General features: G+C 48.3%; 1 protein-coding gene across 1 annotated transcript; it reads right to left on the bottom strand.

Moving 5' to 3' along the window:
* Positions 1 to 8,806: 8,806 nt before the first annotated feature.
* On the bottom strand, positions 8,807 to 9,112 carry LOC136470719 (uncharacterized). The gene has a single exon (XM_066468464.1). It carries the CDS (start codon positions 9,110 to 9,112, stop codon positions 8,807 to 8,809), a length of 306 nt encoding a protein of 101 aa, XP_066324561.1.
* Positions 9,113 to 25,302: the final 16,190 nt, after the last annotated feature.

The raw sequence follows: 25,302 nt of genomic DNA, 5'->3' as shown, positions 1-25,302 counted from the left end.
CCGTAAAACCTACCATAAACATCCTGGTGACCTGCTTGCTCAGTTCAATTTAAGAAAACAAATGAACAAGTACCTATCACTGTCATCTCAACTATATATATTATGATTTGAATACTGTTGGCACCTAAAACTACAATGCACGGCAAGGAATAAAAAAACAATATAATGGTTAGGAGGATTGAGGATTAAAACCTGGACCAAGCAGTAGAAGATGCGTAGGCCTTCTGGGTCTTTGTTTATCTGAACATCGACAAGGGATCCAATCTTGGAGGTGGTCAAGCAAACAGTGGTAAAATAAGAAATATTCAACATTCTAACATTCAATGGCTACAAAATAAACTAGAGCCCCCAATACTACATCACGGGCTAATCAGAGAAAACAAATTGGATACATAGAATCCTAATCTAGAGGGGGCTATTGAATGGGGAGGCAGAATCGCACGGCTGTTAACCGTTGAAGATGACGTGCGCAACATGGAGGATGCTTAGCCGATCTCCATCTCCCCAAGTGCCGCTACAGCGACCTTCTCCATCACCGGCTTGGGGCGAGGAGTGGTTGGGGCGGGGCTCGTCCACTGCGGTGGACCTGGGGTCACGCCATGGAGGGCCGGCGGCTGGCTGCTAGCGGCCGGCCTAGGCCAGCGCACGGGATGGGCCGCGGCCGCTGGCGGCCTGGGGGCGACGGCCTTCGTCGGACCTGAGGAAGATGGATCTAGGGCGGCACACCTAGGGGCGGACCATGGGGCGGCGGGCGGCGGCGCAAGGGAGGGGCTCACGTGCGGGAGTTGGAGGTGGAGATCTGGGCATGTGCGAAGTAACCGCTGTCAATTTTGATTTTGTCTATCTGTACGAGTTGCAAGCTTCATCGTCGCCACCTTCAGCTTGGTCGAAGCACCGGCGGCGGCCTTCGGCGGGTGCCTGTCGCCGGTTGCCGCGTTGTGCTGCATCCGTCGCCGAAGTAGGCTGAGACGGCGATGCGGTGCATGCCGTGGGGGAGTGGGTTCCGGTCGTGGTTGATGTGGTGGTAGGAGAGTTCGACGGCGGAACTAGGGGCGCCCTCCTCGACGACAACGGGTGCGAGTTGCGTGGTGAAGCAGAGGGCGAGCTCGGGGGCCTGGGTTGGGGCGGCGGCGTGGATCGGGACCGGAGGGTTGAAGGAGGGAACGAAAAAGCAAGAGAAGGCACCGGCGTCTGCGCGCGTGGGTGGGGTGGAGCGGTGAAGCAGGGAGATCAGGAGTGGGAGATCCAAAGAATATCGGCCATCGGATATGGTAGAGTAAGAAGAGAGAATGAGTGAGAGTTAATTTGGTGCGTACGTTTTTAATGTTATTTTTTTCTGTGTGTATTTTATGGGGTGGACGTAGTTTAGGTCGTGACTGTAGAGGTGGGATTTGTTTGGTGGTTGTAGGATAATTTGAAGTGGTATATTATAGGGGTAGAGATAGAGATAGAGAAGAGATAGAGATAGAGATGGAGATTTATCTATGATGAAAAATAGGATTCTTTAGTTCGTTGATATTTAATTTAACTAAATGAATGAAACTAATCATAATATAAAAATGAACAAAAGAAATTAGTGCGTTGTTGTTTTGGCGCAAGGAATGAATATGAGCATGTGTCGATCCACTATTAGTCTAGTACTAATAATTAATCTTTTCCTTCTAAATTAGAAGTATAAGATATTTTGGTTTTTACAAGATACATTACTTTCATTAAATATCTAGACATATATATCTAAGTATATTGTCGGTGCAGAATGTGACCAACTAGTAAATATTTGTAGTTTTGCTATACGTTGTGATCAGAGGTGGTCTAGCACTCAATGATACAGGATTTATACTGGTTCAGGCAACGTGCCCTATGTCCAGTCGGGGTCGGTCGATGACTTTATTCCTGAGCCTAGGTGCTCGAAGTTTGCAGTGGGATTACAAATGGGAAGTAGAAAGATGGGGTGTACAAGAGGTCTGGTCGGAAGGGCCAAGAGTGACAGGAACTTCGCTATGAGTTAAGTGTTCAAGCGGATGCTTGAGGTCTGAACCTGGTGGTTCTGTGGTTGTGAGCTATCGATCTAAGGAACTCTAGCCTACTGAAATCGGTCTCTTTTGTTGGAGGAAGCGTACCCCTTTTATAGATGAAGGGGACGACTTTATAAGTGAGAGGGAAATGGTGCGTATGCTACCGAGCCTTGTTGTCCACGCCTACCGAGCCTTGTTGCCCACACCGGCGGGTGCCAGATAATGGTAGGCGCCTACAACACTGTTGATGTCACTATAGAATGTCAGAGCATACGGAAGGTCGTGCTGCCTTTTTCAGGGATAGTGGACGTTAGTACCTGCAAATACTGTTTAACGCCTAGAGGCATGTGAGGAGTCACGATATGTTCACCCGGTACAGTAAATCCTAGCGCCCATACCGCTATTGATGCCCAGAGGCACGTGGAGGGCCTTACCGTATGGAGTTTTAGCGGCCCCTACAATACTGTAGAGGGAGATGTCGGTGCCTACAATACTGTTCCGTGCAGGGTATGGTCCCTGGTACAGTGGTTTTGACTTATGAACCTTGCCTTGCCTTTCTCCGCACGTCTTCTGGTTCCTACCGAGCGGGCGTCCCCGATCGGATGGCTCTAGTCGGCTCTAAGTGCGCCGGACGGAGAAGAGCGGCGAGCAGGGTTCCTACGAGCCTCGGTTGGAAGGACGCGGGGTCGGAGTCAGAAGTAGCGCTTTGGGCCAGGCCTTCTGATCGGAGAGGGCGTTCGGAGGCGGCTCGAGGCCGAAGCAAGTGCTCCGATCAGAGTGGTGGGCCTAAGGGGTCAACGAGCGGGCACCGCTCCTTTCGGTCCAGACCTTTCGGTCGGCGACTGGGCCGTCCTTTCGGCCTGTTGTATTTAGGCTCTTGGGCCGAGCCTTGGCGCGGAAGCTAGTTCCCGAGGGACCCTAGGTTTATGAACCCGACAGAAGCCCCCGAGCCCTCGGGCGATTCAGGTTGAATCGTTTGGGGGATTTTTGTCTTGCCGACGGGTGCGCACGAGCGCACCCGCGGGTGTAGCCCCCGGGTGGTTCGGGCAGAACCGTCTGGGGGTGTTGTTCTAGTGGGCGTGTGTGCGTGTTTTTAGTCTGAGACGGAATTTTGTCGCCCGAGGCGTCGTTGTGCAGCCGAGGTGGTTTTTTAGTTTGTTTTGAGAGATTGGGTGAGAGGGAGCTTGTGGATCCCAGCGTGGGTGCGCACCATGGGATCGAGCGAGGGAGTCAGTCAAGGGTTTTGGATGATACAAAGCTCACTGATCCTGGCATCGATACGCGCCGTGGGATCAGGTAAGGTAGTTAGTTTTGGACAAGACAAAGCTTACTGATCCTGGCATCGATACGCGCCGTGGGATCATGTGAGGGGGTTAGTTCCAAACGAGATAGAGCTCACTAATCCTGGTGTCGATGTGCGTCATGGGATCGGGTGAGGCAGTTAGTTTTGGACGAGACAGAGCTCACTGATCCTGGCGTCGATGGGCGCCGTGGGATCGAGTGAGGGAGTTAGTTCAGTCGTGAGAGAGCTCACTGATCCTAGCGTCGATGCACGCCGTAGGATTGGGTGAGGGAGTTAGTTTGGACAAACCCTAGCGTCGATGTGTGCCATGGTTTCTAAATAGTTAGTTTAGGGGTCGGACGAGACCGAGACTATGGGTCCTGGCGTCGGTGCGCGTCGTGGGACCGAGCGGGTCAGAGTCGTGGATCCCAGCCTCGACATAGCCTGGGCGGCCAAGGTAGTTAGTTTAGTTAGTTTTCATGCGAGTTTGGAGTTGCGGTCCCTAGAATTTTGGAGCATAGTCGGAAGTGAAGTCGTTACGCGAGTTCGGAGTCGCGGTCCCTGGATTTTTTGGAGCGTAGTCGGAAGTGAAGCCATTACGCGAGTTCAGAGTCGCGGTCCCAAGCATAGCCGGATGTCATAGATCCTATCGACATGAGTTTGGGGTCGTGGTCCCAGGGTTTTTGGAGCACAGACGAAGCGTAGTTAGTTAGTTAAAGATCGGACGAGGCGGTGCTCGTGGATCCTGGCGTCGGTGCGCACCGTGGGACCAGGCGAGTTAGAGTCGTGGATCTGGCGAGTTCGAGGTCGCTTCCTTGGCATTTGTCTTGAGCCCCCAAGCCCTGTCGGGCCTTCGTGGGGGTCGATGTGAGTTGTGTGTGTTACCCCATCCGGTTCCTCACAACTAGAGGGGTTGAGTTTCGTCGCTTGTCCTGATCACTTGGGCTCTAAGACTAGCTCGGTGAGTTCGCTAACGGGTGTGATCGAGCGGAATATGGGTCTGTCATTCATGATGGGGTCGACATAGCCCTCTTGTGACTTTCCACTACTCCTTTACCTACAACCCGGCAGATGCCTAGGTCGTTCCGAAGACCGACCCGGGTGGCCTAACGGCCTCCCCTCGATGGAGATTATGTGTGCCTGGCGAGAGGTTCAGGATCGAACAAAAAGGTTGAGATGACCCAGTCCACCAGACCAGACGAGGGCCACACGGTGCTCATCTACGGTTTTCTCCCCTGGCTCTGTTGGTTACTCAAGTCGAATGAGGCAACCGCCGCTTCGTGACGCAACACGGAGCATTCTGATGCATTTCGCTGCACGTGCGATGCTTAGTTCCTGAGCCCCTAGGCGGTTCAGGGCCCAAATCATTCGGGAGGCATAGGCGTATGGAATGAGATGCGCGTATGGATGTATGAAATGATTTATAAAGAAATAGAGGGGTTCGGTACTGCTCACCTTGATGGCTTAAGTGACGGGGTTCAGAGAGCTTTAGTCGAAAATGTCCGACCGGGACCTATGCTCATCAATCGTGGGTGAGCCCTTGTGTGAATAGTTTTTGTATTAATGAACACATGCTCACCTTGATGACCTGAGTGACGGGGTTCGGAAAGCTTCAGTCGGAAATATCCGAGCGGGACCTTGATGACCTTGGTGGCTGTGCCCCTACCCAGGAGCTGCCTTGATTGCATGAGAAGGTTAGGAGCTCCATGTTCTTCTACTAAGCATCTATGGGTGTGATGCCCTTGAGGTACCCGTTGCGCTTGCCGAATCTGAGGGAGCGGATCCCTTGCGGTCGTAGTAGTATTTGCAGTAGTAGAAAATGTAAAAGTTAAGTTTGTGGGTGAGTCCCTGTGTGAATAGTTTTTTTGTATCAATGAATACATCAGTACTGCCCTTGTGATAGAACCACGATATCCATTCTCTATTTATATCCTAGCATAATCTTTGTTTTTATCCCCTCACTCTCGTACCTGCACGTTTGTCCCGTAGGGTGCGAGCTTGGGAGTCCAGGGCGTGGCCCGTGGGGCTCAGCTGCTCGTATCCATAGGGAAAGGCGGGGTGTGTTCGGTTGGGAGTAAGAACAGAGTTACGTAGGGTAATCAAAGACATGGAATGTGTTTCTGTTTGGGGACAAAGTTGTTTATTATGTGATAGTAAAAAGAAAAGGTGGTTAGACTCAATTTAGGGGGAAAATGACGTAGCTGTTCAATGTTCCAAGTGTTGGTGAGAGCATTGCCATTGTTGTCCTCCAGTCGGTAGGTGCCCGGTCGAATTACTTCAATCACCATATAGGGCCCTTCCCATGGTGGAGAGAGCTTATGTTTTTCCTTCGTTGATTGGATCCTTCGGAGTACGAGATCGTCGACTTTGAGTATCCTTCCCCTGATCTTTCTTTTGTGGTACCTACGGAGAGTTTGTTGGTAGCGAGCGGAGCAAATGACGGTCATTTTGCGGGCCTCTTCGAGTAGGTTGACCGCGTCTTGTTGAGCCTCTGTGGCTCGGTCACGGCCGAAAGCCTTCACTCTTGGTGCGCCATGGTCGATGTCGGAGGGCAACACTGCCTTAGCTCCGTAGGCCAGGAAGAAGGGTGTGAACCCCGTGGATCGGTTTGGGGTCATTCTTAGGCTCCAGAGGATTGCTGGGACCTCTGCAACCCATCGCCTAGCATACTTGTTGAGTCGGTTGAAGATGCGTGACTTAAGTCCTTGGAGGACCATGCCATTGGCACATTTGACCAGACCATTAGTTCATGGATGTCTGGCCAAAGCCCAGTCGATCCTGATACCATATCCGTCGTTGAAGTTTAGGAACTTTCTTTTAGTGAAGTTAGTCCCATGGTCAGTGATGATATAGTTAGGAACACCGAACTGGTAGATGATGTCGAGGAAGAATTTGACTGCCTCTTCCGACTGGATGTTGGTGATGGGTTTGGCCTCTATCCACTTGGTGAATTTGTCGACCGCTACGAGTAGGTGAGTGAAACCACCTAGGCCTTTTTGAGGGGTCCTACCATGTCACGGCCCTAGATCGCAAACGGCCAGGTGATGGGGATGGTTTGGAGCTCTTGTGCCGGCAAATGGGTTTGCCGAGCGGAGAACTGGCATCCATCACACCTGTGGACGACCTCCTCCACATCTCATAGTGGGGTGGGCCAGTAAAAACCTTGACGGGAGGCTTTTTCGACCAGCGACCTTGGGGCCATGTGATGCCCGCAAATGCCAGCATGGACCTTGAGGAGGAGCTGCCTCCATTGGTTGGAGGGGATACACTTCATGAGTACCCTTGATGGGCTCCGTTTGTAGAGCTCATCACCAAGCACGACGAAGGTCTTGGCACGTCGAGCAATCCATCGGGCTTCAGTCCTTTTGAGCGGGCTAACCTCCTCGAGGAGGTAGATGACTAACGGTACTCTCCAGTCATTTTGATCGAGTGCTAGCATGGCGACGTTCATGGGTGATGTCATCATAGAGGTGTTGGGATCAGAGCCCCCGAGCGCTGGCTTGACGCTGGGGTCAAAACCCCTGAGCACGGACCGAGCATCAGGGTCGGAGACCCTGGGCACTGGCTAGGCGTCAGGGTGTGCCTAGATCGGACTTTCCAGGATGCAAGCGAACGACTCGTGGATGTCGTTGATGAAGACCCCGCTCGGGGATGGATCTCGCCTGGCGGACAGTTTTGCGAGGAAATCGGCGGCATCATTGTCCCTTCGAGGGACGTGATGTAGCTCAATCCCCTAGAATTTGTCCTCGAGTTTACGCACCTCCTGGCAGTATGCTGTTATGAGGGGGCTTTTGTAGGAGGACTCCTTCATGACCTGATCAACGACTAGTTCCGAGTCACCACGAACGTAGAGTCACGTAGCTCCGGGCTCAATGGCGATGCATAGTCCATTGATAAGGGCCTCATATCCCGTGGCATTGTTTGAAGACAAAAAGTGGAGGCGGATGGCATAGCGGAGCCCACTTCCATCCAGGGAGATTAGAACCACTCCAGCTCCTGAGCCGGGTGCCCTTACTGACCCATCGAAGTACATTGTCCAGTACTCATGGGTGACGTCCGGGGTCGGTAGCTGGACCTCCGTCCATTCGGCGACAAAGTCTGCGAGAGCTTGAGACTTAATAGCGGTGCGAGGGGTATACCTGATTTCATGGCCCATGAGTTCAAGCGCCCACTTGGAGATTCATCCTGCTGCATCATGGTTGCAGATGATGTCTCTGAGTGGGTATGAAGTGACGACTTTAACTTCGTGGTCGGTGAAGTAGTGCAGGAGTTTCCTGGTTGCCATTAGTACATCGTATAGGAGTTTCTGCACCTAGAGTTACTGGACCTTGGGGTTGGTAAGTACTTCTCCAATGAAGTATATGGGTCACTATATCTTGAGCTGGTGTCCCGGCTCCTCCCTTTCGACAACCAGGGCGGCACTCACCACATGGTTACTTGTCGCGATGTAAAGGAGGAGGGGTTCTCCCCGTTTGGGAGCGACGAGGATTGGGGCTGATGTTAGGGATGTTTTGAGGCTTTTGAGAGCCTACTGGGCTTCCTCCGTCTAGACGAAGGCGTCCATCCTTTTGAGGAGCTTGTAGAGTGGCATCCCCCACTCACTGAGCCAGGAGATAAAGCGGCTCAGGGTAGCTATACAGCCAGTGAGCCTTTGTATGCCCTTGACATTGTGTATGGGGCCCATGTTGGAGATGGTCGTGATCTTTTCGAGGTTGGCCTCGATGCTGCGCTCAGATACGATGTATTCGAGTAGCTTCCCCTTTGAAACCCCAAAAACACATTTTTTAGGGTTCAGCTTGATGTTAAACCTTTGGAGGTTTGCGAATGTCGCGACCAAGTTCGCGATCAGGTTACAAGCTTGAGCCATTTTGGCCACTATGTCATCAACATAGACGCCGATTGTTGGTTTCGATCGTTTGGTCTGATCGGGCCGACCAGGTGGGTCGATTTTGTCGGCGAAGCATTGCTGCATGCACCTTTGGTAGGTGGCGCTAGCGTTCTTCAGGCCGAAGGGCATGGTCACGTAGCAGTACGAACCATGCGGGGTGATGAACAAGGTTGCGAGCTGATTGGATTCTTTCATCATGATCTGGTGGTAGCCTGAGTAGGCATCCAAAAAGGAGAGGATCTCGTAACCCGAGGTGGAGTCGATTATCTGGTCTATGTGCGGTAAAGGAAAGTGATCCTTCGGACATGCTTTGTTGAGTCCAGTATAATCAATGCACATTCTCTACTTTCCTATCTTTTTCCTAACAAGGATGGGATTAGTGAGCCAGTCAGAGTGGAAGACCTCTCTGATGAATCCCGCTGCCAGGAGCTTGGTGATTTCTTCGCCTATGGCCCTGCGCCTCTCATCGTTGAAGCAACGCAGACATTGTTTGGTGGGCTTTGAGCCTAGGATAAGGTGTAATGCATGCTCGGTGACCTCCCGCGGTATCCCCGGCATGTCAGAGGGCTGCCATGCGAAGACATCGCGATTGTCGCGCAGGAAGTCGATGGGCTTGCATTCCTATTTGGTCGGGAGCTGGGTCCCGATCCGAACCGTCTTGGTTGGGTCAGTGGGGTCGATTCCTACCGCCTTGGTTTCTTCAAGCGGATGGAAGGGCATCGAGGAAGTTGGTTTGTTGCAGTCTGGGACTACTAGAGCCGATGACTCCCTGAGCTGCGGGAGCTCAGACGAGTTGACGACCACGGTGGCGAGCTCGTAGTGCTCGCGGTCGCACGTGAGGGCGTGCGAAAAGGCGCTACTCATGGTGATGACGCCGTTTGGTCCCGGCATCTTTAGCTTGAGGTAGGTGTAGTTGGGGATCACCATGAACCTTGCATAGCATGGCCGCCCCAAGATGACATGGTAGGACCCTGGAAAGTCCACCACCTCGAAGGTGAGGATCTCTGAGCGGAAGTTGGCCCAGCTGCCGAACGTGATGGATAGATCAATTTGTCCGAGCAGGTATGCCTATGCCCCCAGGATTACCCCATGAAAGAGGGAGCCCATCAGGCAGAGCTCTAATCAGGGGATGCGCATGGCATCGAGGGTGTCGACATATAGGATGTTAAGGCTGCTGCCTCCATCCATCAGCACCTTGGTAAGGCGCTTCTTGCGGATGATGGGGTTGACGATGAGCGGGTAGCATCTCGGTCTCACGACGTGGGAGGGATGATCCCTCTGATCAAAGGTGATCGGAGATTCCAACCAGCTGAGGAAGGAGGGGATGGCCGTCTCGGTGGCACATGCCTCTCTATAGCGAACCTTGTGCTGGTGCTTGGACCAGACGATGTCGGATCCACCGAAGATCATGATGCACTCCTCAAGCTCGGGGAAGCCGTCTCCATCCTTACCTGTTGTGCCCCCCTTCTTGGCTGCCGCCCCTTTGCTGTCTCCCTCCTTTGGCCCACCGGCCTGTCGAAGGAAGTATTTGAGGAGCTTGCATTCCTTGTAGAGGTGCTTGATGGGGTAGGCGTGGTTGGTGCATGCATCGTCCATGAGTTTGTTGAAGTGGTCAGGTAGTCCCTGTTGGGGCTGCTTGGCCATGCGATCGGCGTTGATCTTTTTTGTTTTTCTTGCCCCTCTGCGTGGAGGGGCCTTCATCTGGGTCCGTGCACTTGGCTTTGACCTTGTCCCGGCCTCTGCTGAAGACCGCTTCGACCGCCTCCTTGCTAGAGGCATGGTTGGTGGCAACGTCGAGCAGGTCACGGGTGGCATGGGGTTTTAAACAGCCCAGCTTGTGGATCAAGGACTTGCAGTTCGTCCTAGAGAGGAACACGCTGATGACGTCTATGTCGATGACATCTGGGAGGGAGTTGCATCATTGGGAGAACCTATGGATGTAATCCTATAGGGACTCGTTGGGCTCTTGTTGGCAGCTCTTGAGGTCCCAGGAGTTTCCCAGGCAGACGTACGTCCCCTGGAAATTCCCAATAAAGGCCCTCTTGAGGTCTGTCCAGTTGTGGATACTATCGTGCGGAAGGAATTCAAGCCATGCCCGAACATGTTTGCCCACACAAATGGGAAGGTATTGAATGTTGAAATAGTCATCATCCACTCCTCCACCCCGACAGGCGAGTTGGAAGTCTTCAAGCCAAATGTCTGGGTTTGTCTCCTCGGTGTATTTGGTGATGTTGGCGGGTGGTCGAAAACGCTGTGGGAATGGCGCTCTCTGGATGCACCGGCTGAAGGCTCATGGCCTTGGGCCCTCAGGGCTAGGGCTCCGGTCGTCAAGCCGATGATCGTGCCTGGGGCACGTTTCACCGCTCCCCTCGATGGTCAGCCGAGATCCATGTCGGCTGCTACCGTTCGGCGGAGATCACCATCGTGTCGGGCCCGATGCCAGTTGCTGATGATGCTATGAGCATCCTGGTGCGGATCGAGCTGCTCATGTACCGGCGGTTGGTGTGGAGCGGGCGCCGGGTTGGATCGTGGCATGATTGCCGCTTCTCGAGCTACGCCTGACTGTTGTAGCGGCGAGTAGATGGAGTGACCTGTCCAGCGCGTCCCTGCTCCCTTGATGGGGAGAGAGGGCGCGGGTTGGAGTCGCGATGTGGAGCTTTCCACCTGTTGGACGGCAACGGCTTCTACCAGAACCTAGAGGTTCTAGTAGACTGTGCGTTGCTGGGGGTCGACGGGCCCAGGAACACCGCGCAGAAGGATTGCCGTAGCAGCGATGTTCTGGCTAGCCCGGGCAAATTGTGGGAGATCGCTCCCCTCGTTCATGATGTCGTGTTGGACCTGATGGGCGCGACCCCAGGCGCCACCCATCGGGCCAAGCACATAGGGTGCAACGTGTCGCACTGACTGTGTCGGCACAGGCAGTGGCTGGTTCTGTTGTCATTGTCGTAATTCCACGGCGTGTGCTTAGGCAGACATAAGGGCCCCGCACGTGGGTCTAGAGGGGTGTGAGTTTGCGTAGACTCCACAACTATCGGTGGCTATTCCGGAGCGTCCGCCATAGCGCACTCATAGGACGAACGGTGGTGGGGTGCCATGTCACTGATGCTGGAACCGTCGCTCTCGCCCTCGTCATCCGGGAGTTTGTGGGAAACGGCAGGAACGCAGCCTGCCATTCCCACGAATTTAGACATGAGGGGGGAAGGTGCTGGGATCCTTCGGAGCCCTCGAGCGTATGCATCCATGGAGGACGTGGGGCCATAGTGGAACCGATCGTACGGTGTTTGTAGTGTGGGCGGTACATTCCCTCTGGGTGATGGGTGGGAGATAGTAAATAAAGGTGAACAGTAGTACGCATATTACTTACAGTGGGGTTTGGGCAGAGAGTTTGCTCGGAATGAAGTGTAGATGTCACGTCGTTGAAGTCGCGTGTCCTAAAGTCGATGGAGGACGTCCCTCCGATGAGTGCTGGGTCATGAGCCTTCTCACAAAGGTGGAGTACACCGAGCTGGTCGGCGACAAATTCTAGGCTTCCGAAGAGGAAGGCCTAGGATGGCTCGAAGATGGGTGGAACCTACATCCCAGCGGGTGAGAGTGCGAGAAACTCCAGCGAGCCGAAGCGAATCGTATCGCCCGAGCCCACCACGGCGAGGGTGGCAGAAAAGTGGGCCATCCGATGACCAAAAAGTGTTGAACATACAGCGTCTTCCCCACGGACGGCGCCAACTATTGGTGCAGAATATGACCAACTAGTAAATATTTGTAGTTTTGCTGTACGTTGTGATCGAAGGTGGCCTAGCACTCAATGACACATGATTTATACTGGTTCAGGCAACATGCCCTACGTCTAGTTGAGGTCGGTCGGTGACTTTATTCCTGAGCCCAGGTGCTCGAAGTTTGCAGTGGGGTTACAAATGGGAAGTAGAAAGATGGGGTGTACAAGTCCGATCGGCTCCGGTCGGAAGGGCCGAGAGTGACAGAAACTTCGCTATGAGCTAAGTGTTCAAGCGGATGCTTGAGATCTGAACCTAGTGGTTCTATGGTTGTGAGCTATCGATCTAAGGAACTCTAGCCTACTGGAATCAGTCTCCTTTGTTGGAGGAAGCGCACCCCCTTTTATAGATGAAGGGGACAACTTTACCAGTGAGAGGGAAAGGGTGCGTATGCTACCGAGCCTTGTTGTCCATGCCTACCGAGCCTTGTTGCCCACATTGGCGGGTACTAGATAATGGTAGGCGCCTATAACACTATTGATGTCACTATAGAATGTCAGATGCATACGGGAGGTCGTGCTGCCTTTTTCAGGGATGGTGGACGTCGGTACCTACAAATACTGTTTGACGCCTAGAGGCATGTGAGGAGTCTCGCTATGTTCACTCGGTATGGTAAATCCTGGTGCCCAAATCGCTATTGATGCCCAGAGGCATGTGGAGGGCCTTACCGTATGGAGTTTTAGCGGCCCCTACAATACTGTAGAGGGAGATATCGGCGCCTATAATACTGTTCCGTGCAGGGTATGGTCCCTAGTATAGTGGTTTTGACTTGTGAGCCTTGCCTTGCCTTTCTCCGCACGTCTTCTGGTTCCTACCGAGCTGGCGTCCCCGGTTGGATGGCTCCAGTCGGCTCTGAGTGTGCCGGTTGGAGAAGAGCGGTGAGCAGGGTTCCTACGAGCCCCGGTCAGAGGGATGCGGGATCAAAGTCAGAAGTAGCGCTTTGGGCCAGGCCTTCTGATCGGAGAGGGCATTCGGAGGCGGCTGGAGGCCGAAGCGAGTGCTCCAATCAGAGTGGTGGGCCCAAGGGGTCAACGAGCAGGCGCCGCTCCTTTCGGTCTAGACCTTCCGATCGACGACTGGGTCGTCCTTCTGGCCTATTGTATTTAGGCTCTTGGGTCGAGCCTTGGCGTGGAAGCTAGTCCCCGAGGGACCCCGAGTTTAGGAACCCAACATATATATTAAAGTTAGAAAAGCTAAGACATCTTATAATTTAGAATAAATGTGCTGATGATGATTTAAATAGGTCTACTAAGACCCTGTTTGCGTCAATATAGATAGGGCTAATAGTTAGAGCATCTCCAATAACCTTTCTAAATCCCACTCTCTAAATCATCAATTAGAGAGTCATTTGCATAAAAATTATTTTCTATATCTTTTCACTCTCCAACAGTTTTTCTATATCTCATGCACACTCTATAGAGTCATTCTCATCTTTTATTTTTGGCTAGCGAAAAATCCAAAATAAAAGATGGTTATATTTGAATAACCATTTAGATAAGCTGTTGGAGGCTAGTTTTTCATTAAAATCTTAATTCCTAACATTTAAGAAGGATATATGCCATGTTCGCTTCTCTTATAATCCATTTTCAGCTTATTTTTTTAGCCGGAACAATATTTTTTTCTTACAATAAATCAGCCGAAACAGTGTTTCGGCTTGTTTTTTCAGCAAAACGAACGGGGCCATAGAGAGTCTCTAGGAGATACTCTTAGATGTTAATAATTAGCTTCTTGGATCCAAACAGATCTAACTAATAATTTAGACCAAACTAGTTAATAGCAGCTAATATTAGATATAAACTATTAGCTCCTAATGGATCTAAACAGGACCAAATAAAACCTACTTGCCATTAGCTATGAAAGTGTAATCAAGCCTTAATTGTGGGTTTTGGTGATAATGACCACGTAATTAGAGAACTAATGAGATTTATCGAGATGACCAGTAGGGAATTTATATTCGAGGATGCTACATAAAACGGAGGAGCCCCCAATTATAAATATAGTTGACTTCAAACTCAAAAGAGATTTAAGATTCTTTTATATCTTGAATTTGAGTGTAGAAAAAGTCGTACTATAAAGGGGGACATAATGCTTAAGCTAATATATACTATCAAGTGCTCAAACAACCACAAGCATCCTCAGATTCATAGCCAAGACAGTCTGCACTTCACTGTTACCCTTGCTGTCTTGCGTGGGTGCGAGCTCCATCTTGCCTGACCCCTTGGGTGTGGGATCCGGCTCGCCCAACCCCTTGGTCATGGGTTCCATCTCGCCTGACCCCTTAGGTGCAGGATCCGGCTCGCCCGACCCCTTAGGTGCAGGATCCGGCTCGCCCGACCCCAAGGTCACGGGATCCACCTCGTCCGACCCTAGGGTCGCGGGATCCATCTTGTCCGACCTCAAGGCCGCGGGCTTCGTCTCGCACAACCCCTTGGTTGTGGTGTCCATTGAGGGCTAGGGGGTATATATACCTTTCCCTTTCTTCACCAATGGCTATCTACGATTTGAAGTAACCGTTGGGGGCTGGGTGGTATATATATATATATATATATATATATATATATATATATATATATATATATATATATATATATATATATATATATATATATATATATATATATATATATATATATCTTTCTCCTTCCTTCCCAACGGTAAGCAACCTGCTCTCTTCTTCCTCACTTTAGCACGCACAAAATAGAGTAGGAGCTCTCTCGCTCTCTCACTCCATTGTTGACCTCAAGCCCCTAAGTAAATCCATTGATTTTCACATCAATCCTTGGGGAAAAGGGTCTAAAACTTGATTAGAGAGCATCTCCAGTGACTCCCAAACTCTAAAGAGCACTTAGTTCATGTTTTGGCTAATGGTTGTGTGTACTCTTGAAGCTTGGCTCCTAGCCGGCTAGAGCGTCGCCTGTGGAGCTTGCCAACTTGTGTGTTAGCTCCGGGAGGTTTGTAACCATCTCTCGAAGGTAGTAAACTCACCCCTCATCTCACGAGTTAAATCTCTTGACTTGAGAATGAGGAAGGGCTGGAAAGCTTTAAGCCTTAGTGGCTAACCTCAACAACATGGAGGTAGGTAAGCCTTGGTGATGAGCCAAACCATGGGATAAATCATTGTGTCACTTGTGCTTGATTTATATTACTTGCATGACATATTGTTGGTGAGGTGATTTCTAGAGTTTGAGGCTGATCAACTTGTGTGTGGTGTTCCCACCACTTTTAGCTATTGATTTGTGATCTACTACCCTGCAGGAAGCTAAGAAATATACCTGATCTAAATTTTGTTTGGTAGATTTTGAATTATGAACTAATCTCTCATGCAAGTGCGGCAATGCCACGCTCACAGAGCAGCAGTGTCACTGATGAATTTGACTTTAGTTTGAGTTGAATTTTTACAGACCTATTCGCCCCCTCTAGGCGTACTAGAGATCCTACAAGTGGTATCAGAGCTAGGTTACCTCGTGTGTGCTTCACTGCATGAGGTATGAAGCCTAGGGGAGGATCCGGTGTTGTGAAGCCTATCAACGTCGATCTGGAGGACGTTGGGCTGCATGACACCGACAACAGCGAGTTTAGCACCTCTACAACGAGCAACTCCACGCTCCCACAGCTAGAGGCAACCGATGCCGAAAAAACTCATAATGAAGAAGAAAGAAGAAGAAGGCTAGCTATAAAAGAGAAAAGAGAAGCAAGAGAGAAGAAGAGAAAGGAGTAGCAGCGGTTAGAAGAGAAGAAAGCAAGAAAAGAGGAAAGAAGACTCAAGAGAGAAGCTAGAAGAAAAAGAAGATGAACAAGAAGCAAACGCCTCCAATGCATCTTCAAGTGAGCTATCTAGCAGCTCCGAAGATGATGATGATGATGAGTCCTACCAAGTGCATAGCAAGAAGGACAAGAAAGGAAAGGGCAAGAAGAATGATGACAACAAATATGCCACCGTATCCTTTAACTATTCTTCTATGTCTATGACTAACCATGATCGCAAGTATTTCATCAATGTGCCCATGGGTAAGTTATCTCATTTCGATGGGACTAATTTTGCCAAGTAGAAGCACTTGATGAGAGCCTATCTTATAGGTCTTTATCCCAGCATTTGGGAGGTTGTTTGTAATAGAGTTGAGCCACCGGTTGATCCTAAGAATCCAACCATGGAAGAAATAAGAATCATCCACCTCAACGGTCAAGCTACTAGTGTGCTACTTAGTGCCTTGGATGGTGATGAGTACAAGAGAGTGATTGGTGTGGATGTTGCCAAGCAAATTTAGGATACTTTGCATCTTGCACATGAAGGGGTTGACAAAGTGAGAAAGGCAAGAATTGATTTGTGATGTTCAAGCTCAACCGATTTGTTATCTCGGATGGAGAAGGGCAACAAGAGATGTTTGATAGGTTGATGACAATGGTGGGAAAGATTAGAGGCTATGGTTGTGATGTGCTAGATGATCATAAAGTTGTCAAGATTATGTTGGAAGCTTATTCATCTAGAAATGAGACCGTAGTCACTCTAATTAGAGACAAGAAGACGTTTGAGTACTTCACACCAAATGATGTACTTAGGAGGATCTTGACCATTGACATGCAAAGAGAAGAAGCAAATGAGAGGAAGAAATTTAGAGAATTCCAAGCAAAGTTAGAGGGCATCAAGATCAAAGATGTAGCTCTCAAGGCCAACAAATCAAACAAGCAAGGCTCTACAAGCAAGTCCAAGATCAACCAACAAGCTTCAACTAGCAAGCCCAAAGTAAGCAAGCAAGTTCAAGAAAGAGTAGAGACCACATTATCTTCAAGTGAAAGTGAAAATGATGATGCTCAATATGAGAAAGTTGATGATGTTGCTCTCTTTATGAAGAGGTATCACAAGGGGCTAAAGAAGCAAGGGTACAACATAGTAAAGAGAAAGTTTCCAAACAAGAAGAAGAGGACATGCTATAATTATGGAAGCACCGATCACTTCATTGCCAAGTGCCCACATGAGATCAAGGAGAACAAGTATAAAAAGGAGAAGGACAACAAGGCCGACCGGAGAAAGAGTAAGAAAAATATGGGAGAAGCTCACATTGGGCATGAATGGGATTCATCTATTAAAAGATCAAGAGAAGAAGATGAGAAAGTTGCAACCATTGCTATCCATGAGCCATCTTCTTCACCAAGACTATTCATCAACATATCCAATGATGACTACTACTCCCCTCACATTTATCTTATGGCAAAGGGTGAGAAGGTAAAATCTAAATCCAAGGTCAAAGCTCCTCCACCTCCACCTCCTAGTGATATCTCTAGTAGTGATATTAGTGATAGCTCTAGTGACGATGAATCTAGTGATGAAGAAATAAATATGATAACTAAAAATTTGGATGGAAAGACCAAATTATTCATCACTAAACTAATAGAGGACTTAGAGAGTGTCCAAGCCGAGCTAGAATCTAGAGAGAAAACTCTTATCCAATAAGAGGATCTCTACATTGCTAGCAAGAAAACTCTTGCATTAGAGAGAAATGAGGTGGAATCCTTGAGCAAGGCCTTGGCCAAAGAACAAGAGGACCATGCTATCACAAAGAAAGAAAATATTGCTCTCAAGAAAAAGTATTGTGACTTAGATGAAAAGCACAAAGAACTTGAGCTGCAATATAACATTCTTTGGGATAGCAACTCACATCCCTCTAAGGCAAAGGATGCCTCTACTACCTCCACTAGTCAAGGTTGTGGAAAATGTTATAATATTGATTTGAATGCTTATTCCACTAACCTTGTAAACATGGAGGCAATGAGAAAAGAAATTGCTAGACTCAATGAGATGATTGGCAAAGGCTGCTTGAGTGGTAAGTCTCAAGTAAGTGATAAGAAGACAAATGATTCAAAAGTGCTTCAATTCAAGCAAGGAAGACACCCCTCAATTAAGCATGGGCTTGGGCACACTGCAGGAGCCAAGATAAATGGAAGAAATATCATAAATGGCTATGAGTATGTCAAGTTTAAGAGAAAGGAAAGAGTTGGTATAGATCAGCCTGCACAGACAGTGGCAATACCATGGTCTAGAGCGGTAGTGCTGTAGTGAAGGCCAGCTGTGTCGCTCCCTGCAAAAATGGAAAGACTACCAATTCTGCTCCTGATCAAACTAAGCCTAAGTAGAAGGTGTCCCAGCAAAAATAGGTTCAACAGAAGCCAAAGGAATTAGTGTGGGGTACTATGAATAGGTATGCCTACCAACCAAAGTTTCAACCACCTTGATAAAGCTTGACTTCATGTTTTGTTTTAAGGAACAACAGCAGTGAAAAAGTGGTTGCCAAATATGTTGGAAAGGAAACCAACATATATAGGAATACTTCTATTTAGGTTCCTAAGATTCTTGTTTCTAACATGCAAGGCCCCAAGTCAAATTAGGGACCTAAATCAAGCAACTAAATCTATTTTGTAGGCATACTCCTCCGATGGATCAAGTTGAGTGCTTGATAGTGGATGTATAAATCATATGACCGAAGAAAGGAGTATGTTCTCATCGTATTCCCCGATGACGCACTCAAATGAAAATATTGTCTTTGGAGAAAATTCAAAGGGGGATGTGATTGGTCTCGGTAAAGTTGCTATAACCCTTGAGCATTCAATTACAAAGGTATTACATGTTGATTCATTGAGTTACAATTTATTGTCCGTTTCTCAATTGTGTGAGATGGGCTACAATTATCTCTTATCAGATAAGGGCGTGGAAGTATTTCGAAGGGAGGATTCCTCTATTGTCTTTACGGGTCAATTAAAGAACAAGCCTTACTTGGTTGATTTCAACAAAAGTAAAGCTAATCTTGAGACTTGTTTAGTGGCCAAATCTAGCACGGGGTGGCTTTGGCATCACTGACTTGCCCATGTTGGGATGAGGAACTTGGCCAGACTTCAAAAGGATGAACACATCCTTAGGCTAACAAATGTTCACCTTGAGAAAGATAGGATATGTAGTGCTTGTCAAGCCAGAAAGCAAGTTGGCGTACCTCACCTACCAAAGAGCATCATGACCACGATGCAACCATTGGAGCTCATACACATGGATCTCTTTAGACCGGTCGCCTACCTAAGTATCAGGGGTAACAAATATGGTCTTGTTATTGTTGATGATTATTTCCATTTCACTTGGGTATTTTTCTTGTTTGATAAGTGTCAAGTTAGAGACAAAGTGAAGACTTTTGTTAGAAGAGCTCAAAAGGAGTTTGGTCTCCCCATCAAGAAAATGAGAAGCGATAATGAGATCGAATCCAAGAACACCCAAGTTGAGGAGTTTCTTGATGAAGAAGGCATCAAGCATGAGTTCTCGACTCCATACACTCCTCAACAAAATGGTGTAGAAGAGATGAAGAATTGTACACTAATTGACATAGCAAGGACAATGCTAGATGAGTATAAGATGCCATACCTCTTTTGGTGTGAAGCCATCAACACCGCTTGCCATGCCATCAACCGCCTCTACCTACACAAGAAGTTGAAGAAAACTTCATATGGGCTTCTAACCGGTAACAAACCAAAGGTGTCCTACTTTAGAGTGTTTAGGTGTAAGTGTTTTATACTTAATAAGAAACCTAAAACCTCTAAGTTTGCACCTAAAGTTGATGAAGGTTTTCTTCTTGGTTATGGATCAAATGAGCATGCCTATCATGTTTTCAACAAAACCTCCGGGAGAGTTGAAATAGCGGTAGACATGACATTTGATGAATCTAATGGATCTCAAGTGGAGCAAGTTGATTCAAGTGTTGTAGGAAAGGAGGATCTACCATGTGAAGCAATCAAGCAATTGGCTATTAGTGATATAAGACCACAAGAAGATGAAGTCACTGAAGTGGAGGTTCCTCAAGCTGCTGATGAACAAAGTTCTGCTAACATACCTGATGCTGAGGGGGAGCCAACCCCTACTACAAATTAGTAGAGCGACAATGCCGCACTCCCTCTGATAGCAGCAGCAGTAAGTCCAACTCTGATTCAAGGACAGAACCTACAACCTATATTCGAGCAAGAAGATAATGAAGATCCAAAAGATAGACATGAAGCCATTGATCATCCAAGGCTAAGGCAAACAATACAACAAGATCATCCCGTTGACAACATCCTTGGGAGTCTTCAAAAGGGGGTAACAACTCGTTCACATTTAGCAAACTTTTGCCAATATTACTCATTTGTTTTCTCTTTGGAACCTCTTAAGGTTGAGCAAGCACTTGGTGATTCGGATTGGGTGATGGTCATGCAAGATGAGCTCAACAATTTCAAAAGAAATTAAGTGTGGACCTTGGTGGAGAGACCCAACACCAATATCATTAGCACCAAGTGGGTCTTCCGCAACAAGCAAGATGAGAATGGCGTGGTGACAAGAAACAAGGCAAGATTGGTTGCTTAAGGTTTCACTCAAGTAGAGGGCTTGGACTTTGAGGAAACATATACACCAGTGGCAAGACTTGAAGCAATCCAAATGTTTCTAGCCTTTGCCGCTCAGCACAATTTCAAGCTATATCAAATGGATGTGAAGAGTGCATTCCTTAATGGCCCCATTCAAGAACTTGTCTATGTTGAGCAACCATTGGGTTTTGAAGATCCCAAGTTCTCCAACCATGTCTACAAACTCCAAAAGGTGCTCTATGGGCTTAAGCAAGCACTAAGAGCATGGTATGAATGCCTTAAGGAATTCTTGCTTAAACAAGGCTTTGAAATAGGCAAAGCCGACCCTACCTTTTTTCACTCATAAAGTTGGTAAAGATATATTTGTGTGCCAAATATATGTCGATGACATAATATTTGGTAGTATTAATCATACTTTATGTGAGGAATTTAGTAGGATCATGACAAAGAGATTTAAGATGTCCATGCTGGGTGAGTTGAAGTTCTTCCTTGGATTTCAAATCAAGTAAGTGAAGGATGAAACTTTTATTAGTCAAACAAAGTACACCCATGATATACTCAAGAAGTTTAACACGGTGAATGCCAAGCCTATCAAAACTCCCATGTCAACCAATGGACATCTTGATCTCAACATTGAAGGGAAAGTCGTGGATACCAAGGTATATCATTCCATGATCGGCTCTCTACTTTATTTGTGCCCATCTAGGCCCGATATTATGCTTAGTGTGTGCATGTGTCCTAGATTTCAAGCTAATCCGAAAGAGTGTCACTTGGTGGCCATTAAGAGAATCTTGAGATATTTAGTACACACTCCAAACCTTGGTTTATGGTATCCTAAGGGCTATAAGTTTGATCTACTTGGGTATTCGGATTCCGAATACACCTGTTGTAAAGTAGATAAAAAAAGCACTTTGGGAACATGTCAATTCCTTGGACGATCCCTAGTGTCTTGGAGTTCTAAAAAGAAAAATTATGTAGCCCTTTCCACTACCGAGGCTGAGTACTGTGCGGCCGATGTATGTTGTGCCCAACTACTTTGGATGAAGCAAACTAGTTTTCATGATATGACAGAGACAAGAAATAACGATTACAAAAAATCCTTCCTTTTTCTTTCATTTCAAAAGTGCTTAAAATTATATTGCCAATTCCATTTTAATTATATTATTTTTTCTTAATCTTAATAAAAAAAGTTTCTTAATGTTAATAAAAAAGAAGAAAATTTTGGTTTTTTCTTTCCAAAATTCGATATAGGCTCAGAGATAATCAGATCGATTTTCTCTTCAGCGGGCAGTTCCATATAGAATTTGTTAGAATAAAACAAGCGGGTTATAAAAACTCTTTTTTGATCCACAAAGTACCTTGGACGATCCCCAGTGTCTTGGAGTTCTAAGGCTATCTCCAACAAGAAAGACCCATACCAAAGACCCAAATCGGGATTTAGGTGATGCACAGTGAATGAGTCCCGCAACCACAACCTCTCTTCTCCAACAGCAAACACAAAAATCCTCCCCTGCTCCCTCTCCTTCGGCGCCGCAGTTTGACCGAGCCATGGCATCCCCCTCTCCTCCGGCGCTGTAGTATGACCACACCACGCTCCTCAAGGTCTTCGACAAGGCGCTCACGGGTGTCTGCGGCCTCATCGAGTCTAGCGTCTCTTCTGTCCCCACGCTCTTCGTCCATCCAGACCCCTATACCTCCACGCCCCTTGTGCCATCGGGCATCTCAATCCCCGTCGTCGACCTCTCCCTCCCTACGCCCCTTGCCGCCACCACCATAGCTGAGGCCGCCCGCAGCTAGGGCTTCTTCCACCTCGTCAACCACCACTAGGCCCTCGGCAGCATCCCCAAGGACTACCCCGCGCGGTCCCGATGGCGGCCTGAGGACGATGGCACGCATGGCCGTGGCCGCGCTCCTCCATGGACCCGCCTCGCTACGCCGGCTGCACCTCACCGCGGCCGCTCCTCTCCGTGCCGGTGGCTCCCCGCCGCGGTCCCGCCTGGCCACGTAGGCCGCGCCTGCTATGGACCCACCTCGCCCTGCTCCCTGCCTTGCCCCATAGGCCGCGCCCCACCATGGATCCGTCTGGAAGCGCCAGCGGCTCCCCGCCATAGGCTCGCCTTGGCATGGGCCCACCACTTCAGGTGTTAGAGATTTGCGTCGTCTCGGTCGAAGACACTTTTTTGCGCTTCGCCTCAGATGGTAGCCAAAATGGGTCATCTGTTTGCGTGTTCCGTTGGACTGCGTTTCTTGCGATGCTAAACACTATGTAGGATGCATTTTGCGTTTGGGTTACGTTATTGGAGACAGTCTAAAAAGCAAAATTGTGTAGCCCTTTCCACTACCGAGGCCGAGTACGTTGCGGCCGGTGCATATTGTGCCCAACTACTTTGGATGAGGCAAACTCTTCGTGATTTTGGATGTTATTTTACCAAAATCCCATTATTATGTGACAATGAGAGTGTCATTAAGCTTGCAAACAATCTTGTAAGTCACTCTAGAACCAAGCACATAGACATCGATATCATTTCTTGAGAGACCACGAAACCAAAGGAGATATCGAAATTCGCCATGTGAGCACAGAAAAGCAACTAGCTGATATCTTCACAAAGCCCCTCGATGAGTCAAGGTTTTGTGCTTTGCGTAGTGAGCTAAATATACTTGATTCTTGTAATGTGGTTTGAATTTTAGCATGCCTCTATTTGATACACTAGTATCTAGGCAAAAGAGTTGAAAATTTTCATATTGTGCATGAAAATATTTTATAAAAGGCAACTTATGTATCATGATCATGGTCCGTATTGATTATTTGTTTTTGGTCATGGTATATAAGTGATATGTGTCCATATCTTAGACAGAGAGAGTCATATAGATTATAGCTAACTCCCACTGTTTTGGGGAGTGCAGCAGTGTCGCGCCTGTCGTGCGGTAGTGCCGCACTTTGAATCTTAATTGAGATTCGGCCCAAACGGTTTTACTACAGGGCCTATTTATTCTTCCTCTTATCCTCAGGTCCACAGTAACTTTTTCCCTCTCTCTCTCCCCTCCGACGCCGCCACCCGTGCCTCTCTCTCATCTCGTGTCCGCGCTGTCACCGTCGCTTGGCCGCGCATTGTCGATCTCTGGTAGTGCCACGATAGCTGCCAGCACTCCCTTAACATCACTGATGGCTGCTACTGCCCCTAGCCCGAGTAGTTTCTTCCCTCTCCTCTCCATTCCTCATCTGAGAAGATGGAGCATGGAGATAATGACCGAAGGGGGGAAAGGAAGATGAATGAGCAAAGAGACAAGGATCCACCTCGCCGTGGTCGAGGGAGGTCAACAGCAACAGGCAATAGTGCAGCTCCAAGGGGACTTGGTGACAAGGGGAGGCGCGAGCAATACATTGAAGATGAGGAGAGGCTAGAGATGATAGGTCGTACCACTGATACTATTCCTAACACCCCACAACATCAATCTGAGTTTGATGACAGATACATAAGAGATTTTAAGGGTGAGATCATCATGAGACCTCTAGATGACTCCCGCTAGCATGCAATTGTCAACTATTCCAAGAGTTGGAAGCTGGTGGAAGAGGCAAGGAGGATCAATCCCTATGTAGTGCGCAAGAATTTGTGCATTGATTATAGATTCTGAAATGAGTTTCATTCCAACTTTTATGCCACTGCCATTCTTATATCCAAGAAAACCAAGATCATCAAGATGCAGTATATTGATTGGATTGAGATGCAGGAGGAGGAGCCTGAGTTTGACAAGGTAATCAAAATTTGTGACATGTTCTAGCTTTTAGACATCATGGGTTTCTAGTACAACTATAATGAGGAGGTGCTTGCATAGTTTCATGCCACATACTTCTATGACCAGACCTCTGATGAGATTCACTAGATGACTGATGGTCAGCACTACCGAGTTGATTTTATCACTTTCAGCCGGATTCTTGGCTTTAGGGAGGAGCACAGAGGTTACACTTACATTCATGATGAGCCCTGAGCTGAGATCCGTGACATTAGTTACATGTGGAGAAATAGAAAGATTGCAGATGGCAAGAGGAGTGGTCTACATAGCTTCTATTATATCCTCAACAACCTCATCAGGAACACCATCAACCCAAAGGATGGAGCAACCTCAGATATTAATGGCTATGTGAGAAATGTGTTGGCTAGATTTGCTCCAGGTGGGGACAGGTTCAATGTCCCTAGATTCATATGGACTGAGTTGAGATTTGTAGTGGAGGATGGGAGGAGGGGGTTGCCCTATGCCCCTTACCTCGTGTTCATGATTGAGAGGGTCACTGAATTTTTTTTCCGAAGGATGGGATGCACACCATCTACAAAATTGAGAAGACCTAGCCAGCTATAGCTAATCAGGGAGCGGGGAGCTCTCATGCTCATGTAGGCATCCCTAAATCTTCTCGCTCTAGGTCTCACAAAGGAGGCAAGATGAAGAAGTTTGGCAAGTGGTTGAAGGCAATCTTTGGCAAGTGCACCTATGTAGCTGATAGAGCGTATGAGACATAGCTTGAGTAGCATTAGCAGCATGGATAGGACCTTTCACCACTTCCTCCTATTCCACCACCTCCATAGTATGACCTTTTGAGTCTCTCTGACATAGATTCAGATGATGATGATGAGGAGGAGGAGGAGGAGGAGCAAGGACAAGCAATAGATTGGGATGAGACCCTAGATGGATACCGTCAGAGACAGGAGCCAAGGCATTCCACTCGTTCCACTCGCTACACCGCCACTACTCACCATCAGGGCCATGCACGTATTGACTCCGACGACAATGATGGTGATAGTGTGTCGATGTTTTACCACCGATAGCCTACCACGGGGGTCCCCGGAGCAGTATTATTCGGGCTTCAGCATATGCGGAACTCGACGGTGAACACAAGAGACAGTTGATTTGTCCTGGTTCAGGCCCTCGACTGTGGTCGAGTAAGAGCCCTACGTTCAGTCGGCGTTAGCCTTTGCGTTGGAT

The sequence above is a fragment of the Miscanthus floridulus genome, chromosome 8 (assembly GCF_019320115.1).
Source record: "Miscanthus floridulus cultivar M001 chromosome 8, ASM1932011v1, whole genome shotgun sequence".
Lineage (NCBI taxonomy): Eukaryota > Viridiplantae > Streptophyta > Magnoliopsida > Poales > Poaceae > Miscanthus > Miscanthus floridulus.
The sequence above is the reverse complement of the archived record's forward strand: the minus strand, read 5'-3'. Positions and strand labels throughout refer to the sequence as shown.